This window comes from Priapulus caudatus, unplaced genomic scaffold (assembly GCF_000485595.1).
Source record: "Priapulus caudatus unplaced genomic scaffold, Priapulus_caudatus-5.0.1 Scaffold917, whole genome shotgun sequence".
Lineage (NCBI taxonomy): Eukaryota > Metazoa > Priapulida > Priapulimorpha > Priapulimorphida > Priapulidae > Priapulus > Priapulus caudatus.
This window is the reverse complement of record NW_014577978.1, coordinates 19946-29220: the sequence shown is the minus strand read 5'-3', so window position 1 is coordinate 29220 and position 9275 is coordinate 19946. Positions and strand designations below refer to the sequence as shown.

At 46.1% G+C, this 9275-nt stretch overlaps 2 protein-coding genes across 2 annotated transcripts in view; one reads left to right on the top strand and one right to left on the bottom strand.

Annotated features, from left to right (window-relative positions):
- The first annotated feature begins 3479 nt into the window (after positions 1-3479).
- On the top strand, positions 3480-6473 carry LOC106814384 (probable leucine--tRNA ligase, mitochondrial). The gene has a single exon (XM_014818691.1). It carries the CDS (start codon positions 3564-3566, stop codon positions 6267-6269), a length of 2706 nt encoding a protein of 901 aa, XP_014674177.1. The 5' UTR covers positions 3480-3563; the 3' UTR covers positions 6270-6473.
- A 1180-nt stretch (positions 6474-7653) lies between these two features.
- The window catches only part of LOC106814387 (autophagy-related protein 13-like), a 7157-nt gene continuing 5535 nt past the window's right edge, over positions 7654-9275 (bottom strand). The window contains exon 6 of the mRNA XM_014818698.1: positions 7654-8842. Coding sequence (XP_014674184.1) covers positions 8639-8842 — 204 coding nt within the window. The 3' untranslated portion in view covers positions 7654-8638. The remainder of the gene's footprint in view (positions 8843-9275) is intronic.

Sequence of the window (9275 nt, the reverse complement as noted above, 5' to 3'; positions counted from 1 at the left end):
GAGGGGAGGGCGTTTACTTTCGTTATTCGCCGCCCCAGGCCAACGGTAGGTAGGAGAATACAATGCTGGCCCACAGTCACAACAGTGAACAAGGGTGACTGAGAGAATCGGTCTGACAGTAATATACAGGGTTACAGCTGGCCCTGTGCGGTAGTATATGGCGAGAGGGGGGCAGGAATAAAATAGATCCGACTTGTTACAAATTAGAAAAAGTGACGATTAGAGGGGTAAGGTAAGAGCAGCTTGATTGAAGGTGCCTGTCAGGGTCGCTGATCGTGGCCTTCACTCATCCCAGCAGACGTAACCCGTGCCAGATAAGAATCTTCCAAGTGTTCGTAGGCGTGAAGGCTGCTAGGAAGTATAGCTCCTTTCGGGTCGCGCTGCGGAGGGCGATATAGGAACGGGGACGCCCCGCTGAATGGCGGACGTCGTAGGAGGTATAGCGAAAACACGGTTTTGCGCTCTTGGAAGGGCCGGAGTGAACTATCTTCATGAGGCACCGGGGGTAACGGCACGCAAATAAAGACACACTTGCGTCCCTGTTGCAGGCAGAAAAAGTGTGCTGTAAGAGCCGTGCTACTGGCAACAACGATAACGGGTTAGATGTTCATGCTGTGAACTTGCTAGTCAGATTAGCTTGTCGCACGAATGATGCCAATGTTACCCAACGCCTTCGACCGCTTTTTCGACTACAGTGGCAGCTGGTGACAGGCGGGGCAGCAATGTGATGCCAACGCTGGAGGGAGCGAGGGGCACGGGATTGGCACGCGGGGTTGGGGCCAAACCAGCCAGTTTATTCGCATTGGGTAGCAGCCGTCTAGCGGCGCAGACCGGCGCAGGGTGGTATTTGGGCGCCTTCTAGGGACAGACAACACGTTTCGCCCAAGCCGTCTAACTGTCGACGCGAAATACAGGCGAGTGTGGCCGAGAAATCGCGGACGTAGCGGGCGCAAAAGGGCAAGAGCCAGACGGCAGTAGCGGGCGGGGCGCGAAACCAAAAAGATGTCGGGTGGGGGACAAGGTGGGAGAAGAGAGTGGTAACATAATTTCGGAGGCGACACTGAGGCGACGGAAGAGGAAATAGGGAGGACAGGAGGGAGTGGTGGAGGAAGGGGAGTCGACAGGTAAATATAGCAAGTAACAACATTTAAAAAAAACACGTCATAAGTTTGCAGGTTTAATTTGAGTGAGGTTCGACGTAAACTTAAGAGGATACAGATGCGTGTTCCAAACGCTAATCTTTCTCGACGATATAACATACAAATACTCTTCATCCATAAATCAAACTACCTATAGTGACAAAATAACTCTAGTTGCATCCCATTGTCGAACTGGCGGTTCTTGGCCTAAACCCATATAAGAAAGAAGTGAGAAACTGGCAATTCCTGGCGCAAACGCGACCGTTGCCAAAAAGATCAGACTCGAATGGTGAGCGGTGACGTCACATGGTGTTATGAATCTTTGATGCGACTAGCGTACCACTGATACGCTGAATCGGCGCGGCACCGCTGCCCGGTTGCTTGATGAGGGAGCTCGCAGAGAGAGAAACTAGTAATCAAAATCGACAAAGATCGATAATTGCATACCAACATTGGAGGTATTTTCAAAATACCTTTTATAAGACAACGTGCAGTGAAATGGGAGGAACTAGAGTTTATTTTGTCATAAGGTAGTGTGATTATGCATGCCACGATGTATTTGCTAGTCTAGTACTGGAGAAATTAGCGTTTGGATGCGCATAGTGCGGCTTTAAGACATTTGTGCGACAGAGAAATTTAGCGTACTTGGCGTACCAAAGAAGTTATTAAGTGCAAAAAGTTGTCTTTGCTTACTACCTGGAAATTGCCATAGTATGTTCTATAGCCCTGCGGCAGAGCAGAGGGCTATAGTTCTAGAGCTATTGTTATGCGGTCATAAAAACACTGGGCTGAACTACATGCCGGCGATGCCGCAATCGATTTCTTAGACTGTCGCGAGTTTTTGTTCGTGTGGCGAATCATGCGTTCATGCAGCTCTAGATGTTTTGGATACCCCGTCTACGTTGAGGAACGGGTCGTATTATGCGCTCCCGTTTAAAGTCTGTTTAAACTGCCGTTGCGCTAACCGTAGTATTTCATCGTAATATGAGGGTAAAAAGTGCCGGTCAGGAGGACCGGGAGTTTCGTAGAGATGGTGGCCCGAGCAAAACTTTTAAAATTTTTGCTCTCGTAATTGCTGTTACCAGAGTGCTTTGAAAGCTGACGGGGGCGAAATCACTTGCCGCTCCCGTGTATTTTTTTGGCTGCTGCGTATTCGTTATACACTGTGGCTGTGCGACCTCACCTGTTCCCGACAATAATTCATAATAAACCTATTGTCCTATAGACCTATATTGACTGGAATAAAGTATAACTTTTGTAAACATCAATTTAGATGTGGCCAGGTTACTGCCTACTGGTACAGGAGCCATATATTCTTAAAATCAAAATTAAACTATTGCTTCCTCACGCCAAGTTTAGTTATTTGGTTTCCTCATCGAGTATATGGTACAAAATCCATTTGAATTTATTACAGAAACATGGCACTTCTTACCGGATGGCGGTATGGAGCATTCATTGGTGGTGTTGTTGCTGTACTAGGTCTTGCATTGTACCCTGTTGTTGTTGATCCATATCTACGTCCGAAAAAGTGGAGTAAGTCTTTTCTAAAAAGTTATTAGTAAGCACAGCTTTTTAGAGGGCATTTCCACTGAGTAAATGCTACTCTAATCTTACTTGTCAAATAATTTTATAAGTAAACTAAATAATTGAACATTTCTGTTCCCTAAATGAGCAATGCACAATATTATAATCGCTATTTGAAACTGCTTACCCCTGAAATACAAAATTTATCTACTCAAAGTAGTGTTTTGTGCAAGCATTTCGTGCATAAAGACATTTTAATCACATATATATCCAACACCTGATAACTTTCCTTCGTTCGCACCATGCGTTCCGATGTTTACATCGATAAAAGCGTCCAACACTTTTGTGTAGAGTGGTATTGGTAATGCAGCTCCATTTGTAGGATATGACATAAATAATGGTTGGCCCATTTGGTATACCGTACCGTTGACTTGTAATATTGGAACTTAAGTGTAGCATGATAACAGAGTACAGGTTTCAACAGGTTGAAAATGGTGGTGGATGTTTTTATTGCGATATTTGCTAACCATCCACTAGGGAATTTACAAGTTGTTTCCGAATAACTCTGCAAAATCTGATTGGTTATTCAAGATACGTGTCTTTGGCTCTTGTGGAAAAAGTATCTGTTGTGTTTACTAACTAAGATTCTATTGTTATTTTTAAGTTTAATAATTGTCCTAAAAATTCCTAAATATATTTCAACCATTTTAAGTATTTTTTGTAATTTATTAATCATTCTTTATTGCAGGAGACATCCAGAAAGAAACAAGGCAGGGTGTAAAAAGAGAAACAATTCAACCTGGAGGTATGACACAAGCTAGTAAACAAAAGTATTAGCAGTATCAGACACATAAAAACTTACTAGCCATTGTATTCATGTTACCAAAATATTGATGTATAATGGCATCACGGTGGTTTAGTAACCTGCGACTTCAGGTTATTCTTTGTAACCAAAAGTGTATTGGATGGACGGCCAAGGATGTATGGACAAGATCAGTATATAGCGTGACAGGAATTTGGGAAAATGAATTAACAAGAGATGCGAAGCTAAAGTTGGAACGTCATTGGCGAGAAGCCGTCACCAAAAACACAGCTTCCACGTATGATGGCGACAAACAAAAATTCTATGTCCTGTCAATGTTTCCGTACCCTTCCGGAAAACTACACATGGGCCACGTTCGGGTGTACACAATCAGTGACACAATGTCCCGGTTCTACCGGATGAACGGTAAGCATGTGATACACCCAATGGGTTGGGATGCGTTCGGTCTGCCTGCGGAGAATGCTGCTATAGAGCATGGGGAACTGCCTGATAAGTGGACGTACAGAAATATAGAAAGCATGCGGCAGCAGCTGAAAGATCTTGCCTGTAACTTCGACTGGGACCGAGAGGTTGCGACGTGCGACAAGGAGTACTACAAGTGGACGCAGCATCTCTTCCTGATGCTGTATGAATCTGGTCTCGCGTACCGCAAACACGCCCCCGTTAACTGGGATCCTATTGACGAGACGGTGCTGGCCGATGAGCAGGTAGACGAAGAAGGCAAGTCGTGGCGGTCAGGGGCAAAGGTCGAGAGACGGCCACTGCGGCAGTGGTACATAAGGACAACTGCCTACTCGAAGCAGCTGCTGGATGGGCTGGACACGCTCAAAGATTGGCGCGACATCGTTAACCTGCAGAAGCACTGGATCGGCGAGTGCAACGGCTGCAACATCGACTTCCGTGTCGAACTCGACGGCGAAGAGCTAGCCGATGGCTTGACTGTACACACGCTGCATCCAGAAATGCTGTTCGGCGTGTCGCACATCTACGTGAAGTCGGAGCATCTGCTGAATGACGCGCGGTGCCGCGGCGGCGGTGGCGGTGGTGAGAATCGTCTGAAGGCGAGCGCGGTGCATCCGTTCACGCGACGACGCATCCCGATCTTCGCGACGGACAACGCGTCGTACGAGGAGCACTGCGACGCGCGGCTCGCGATCCCGTGCTTCGTACCGGACGACCTCGACTTTTCGCTGCGAGCCAACGTGAAGTTTGTCAACGTGCTCGGCGCCGATGACGACGGCAACGTCGTGCTTGTTAACTCAGCGGAGTTCTCGCGCATGCCGCTGGCGGCGGCCCGTGACGCAATCATGCTGGGGGCGCGCGAGCGCCGCTGCGGCGGCTTCCCGGCGAGCGCAAAGCTCCGCGATTGGTTAATCTCTCGTCAGCGCTACTGGGGCACGCCGATCCCGATCGTGCACTGCCCGAGCTGCGGCGCCGTGCCCGTGCCCGCCGCCGACCTCCCGGTCGAGCTCCCCCGTGTCACGAAGTTCGACGGCAAGGGCGGCTCAATCCTCGCCGGCGTTGCCGACTGGGTGAACGTGGCGTGTCCGCGGTGCGGCGGCGACGCGCGTCGCGAGACGGACACGATGGACACGTTTGTCGACTCGTCATGGTACTACCTGCGCTACCTGGACGCAAGCAACGCGACCGAGATGTGTGGGCAAGACACGGCGCAGCGCGGCATGCCCGTCGATCTGTACGTCGGTGGCAAGGAGCACGCTGTCATGCACCTCTACTACGCACGCTTCATCTGCCGCTACCTTCACGACCGCGGCGTCGTGCCGCAGCCGGAGCCGTTCGTCACGCTGCTGCCGCAGGGCATGGTGATGGGTGAGAGTCACCGCGTGAAGGGCACGGGCCGCTACCTCGCGCTCGACGAGGTCGACGCATCAGACGCGCGGCGCCCACTCGAGCGCAGCACGGGTGCCGCCGTCGTCACGCGCTGGGAGAAAATGAGCAAGTCGAAGCGCAACGGCGTGGAGCCGCGCGATGTTCTCGCCGAGTACGGTGTTGACTCGACGCGTCTCATCGTGCTCGCCGACGTGCCGCCAAAGTCTCACCGCCGCTGGTCGCCTCACACGTTCGTCGGCGTGCTCAACTGGCAGCTGCGGCTGTGGCAGCTAGTGACGGCGCTGCGAGCGGCGCGGGCGCGCGGCGACGCCGGCTGCACGCTGGCCGCCGCGGCGGCGCAGCAGCGCGAGGCGGCGCTCGCCGACAGCCGCAACTTCTACGTGCGTGGCGCCACCTGGAACTTCCGGCAATCGTTCAACCTCGCGATGGTCGTATCGAAACTGCAGGGTCTGACGGGCGACCTGCGGAAGGCGGACGCCGAGGTGGTGCGCTGCGGCGTGGAGTACGAGCGAGCGCTGTGTGCGCTCGTCATCATGCTCGCACCGATGGCGCCACACCTCGCGTCTGAGCTGTGGACGGGCATCGCGTCGGTCGCGAGCGGAAGCAGCGCGTACGACTGGAGCGTTGGCGTGCTCGAGCAGCCGTGGCCGGAGGTCGACATGCATCACAATTTGAATCTGGTCATTAAAGTGAACGGCAGGGAGGCCGCCACCGTGAAGGTTCCACGTCACACACTCGACACCATGAGGGAAACTGGTGCACTCGAATTAGCATTGCAGCAGGAGTCATTGCAGAAATACAAGGGGAACGTCGATAAAGTTTTCTTTAAGCTATCAGTGGGATACGAAGCAGAAATCGCGATCGTGACTCACGATGCAAAGTCAGTGAAGGACTCCCGTAAGAAAGAGAAAAATAGCTCATTAGCCCTCTAAAGTGAATTAGAGTGTACACACCTAAACATGATTGGGTGTGTAGTTTTTACACCAGTACACAATTTACGAAAAAATTTCTATTCAGAATGTTCTCATAACTCACTGTTTTGTCAAGTTATACGACCAAGTGTATTGAAACCAAGTTTATATTGCATGAACCTGTGGGAAGATTAGTGTTTATTATAAATAAAACCAATTATAACAGGAAAAAATAGTATAAATGTGTTTTTATCTTCTTGTTTTGCAGGGATGAATGTATGGACTGATCCATTTAAGAAGAAAGGTGCAGAGGATGGAGAGTAATAAACTATCACAACGTGACAATAAGAATTTCACGTAAAGCAACGTCCTGCGTATCACTGATCCAACAATTGTACACTAGAATGAGCTAAAAAGGATAATAAGGCCAATAACAAAATCGAGTAAATGTCATAAGATGAGTTAATTGATAAAAATCACAATTTTAGTTGTAACATGTTAGATGTTAAACGTTATTGCTATGGGCAGTATGTACCTTTTTTTACGATTACTCTGGAAAATCTTTCACGTGTTCTAATGATAAACTTTCACTCTACTTTGAGCTAGTTTTATAATGCTATATAATGTAAATAGAAGTTGGAATGTAACAACTATGCATGTTTACTGTATAAATTGACAGCAGCACTATTTTAATTGCATTTTACATGCATTCATTTTGCAGCAGTGAATATGTACAAAATTTGTTTCATTCGTACAATGCGAGAAGAAATAGTACACAAAATAACATGAAAATGACATCAGAGTTCACGTAAATGAGGAACAAGGGAAGATTCAATACTCCCCCCCCCCCAGGAATGCAGCATGCGTTATATAGACCCATTATATTATCCCATCCATAATTACTTTTGAAATTTTCCTTGACAATCAACATGCTCTTGATATTTTTCCCAATATCCGTCCACGCAGTCCTGGATAGTCCTCTTCGACATTGCTTATGCATGTCAATAACAGTAATTTAATTTGGGCCATTATAGGTGACCGGGACACCGAAACCTAGTCAGCAACAGTACACTCAGTGAAAACTGAGAGATGAAGCACTGCAGTTAGATCGTGGGTGTTCTGATAGTTTGGCAATTGCACACACTGACTGCAAAACTTGTTCTACTACTACAGTTCTACATTGCATAACAGACAGTGATGTTCGAACCAGATAATTGCTAATTAGATCATATAATGCAAATTACTAAAACTTTGAATGGAACGAGTGGCTGTACACAGAATGAGCATATCGGTACAAACCTTGCCTACACACGTCTTAGCTAGCACCATTTCATTAATATAATGAATAAATAATGGTTTATGCTAACACATTTGTTTGAATAAGATGCACTCAGTTTAAATATACTTTAAACAACTTTAATAGAGAAGCCTTTCTAATGCACAGTATGGTAGCTTCCATCTAACATGCTTCATCATATTAGACTGGAATGGTTCTATGTTTAATATTGAACTTGTAAGCTCTTTTCTAAAATGCCATAGACAAATTATGTTTATTTGTACTTTTGTAGTAAATACTGTACATGAATATGTCACCATTTTATCTGACCAGGAAATGTGTTTACCATTAAGTGTCCATATTCACACATTCGAACAGTTTTCTTGCAATTACTCCATGGGTTCTTGCTTATAATACTAGATATTGTCACCTATTCTTGACTACAGCAATGCGCAAGACCGTGTGTATGTACACAATAGATATTTGATAGATGACCATTTAATCTATGGCTAATTTTGAGCTTCACCTAAAACATATATCAATGACACAGATCATGAACATGGGTTTTCAAGCTACAGATTTCCTTAGACAACAGAATCTTTTTTCCGTACATAACAAAGCAAAAATTTACATTTGCAAATATATTGGCTTTTTAAAATCAGCTTTACAAATGGGAATAAAATTTCATTAGTCACATCTATTAGGTTATGATTACACAATCATAACCTAGTTCCAAAGTATTTACATACTAGTTATTAATTATTAAAACACAATGGTATGGTTTACCGAAAGCTTGAACGCATACTGTTTATCTGCAATGAGGAAATTAGCTGGCCAGGCCATAAAAGCTATACGAACATTCGACAAATCTGTACAATTCCACCAATTGGTGACAGCACCATCCAGTGCACTGCAGAAGGCAGTCTTACAAAATTAAAACTTAACAATCTTCATACCAGTTCTCTTGCAAACCACTTTTCCTGATCCTTACAAAAATTCATTTATCCAATCTGCTTTGATGGAAAAACGTCTCTATATGGCGCTCAACTTTCGTAAGAAACTACTAGATCTTTGAATGAATGATTGTGTTAATTAATGGTTGAGCACAGCCTCTCTAGCCCTCGACCTGTTGTAGAGTATTGACAAAGTCGTCAAAAACATCTGCATTCAACTCGAATGCGTCCAGTTGGAGTTTGAGATCTTCCAGCTCTGGAGTGCCCTGTGGATCATTGAATGAAGCTAAGGTGGGGGCCGCCTGACATTCCCGTATGAAGGTCGTCAACTCATTGCTGGCATCTGGCACGGCAAACGGTGCTTTCTAAAAGCATAGAGAGAGATTTTGAACATGTGGCTATCAAGCACTGACCTGAAGGCATACAACTGTCCATCAGTCAATCCTTAGCAGATGCACAATGTATTCTCATACGAATAAAACACATGTTGTGGCACGCTTACAACAACGAACTGACAGGCAACGAGCTTAGCTATGCCTCATTGCATCTTATCTAACCTACATTAATATCACAAGACCAGTAGTATAAAATCATGTCAAACTTACATTTAAATTCAATAATGTTAACAACTGACAGTTAAACTGTCGTTAACATTTAAAAACAAGTGCCGCAGAGCGACAGGGCTCATCTGGTGTCTGGTGTTCTGCTGATAAATTCATTTGTGCATAGCAAGACGTCCTATACATACGTTCATTTCTAACCCAAAAAAACAACATTTCAAACTAGTAATAAAATTCC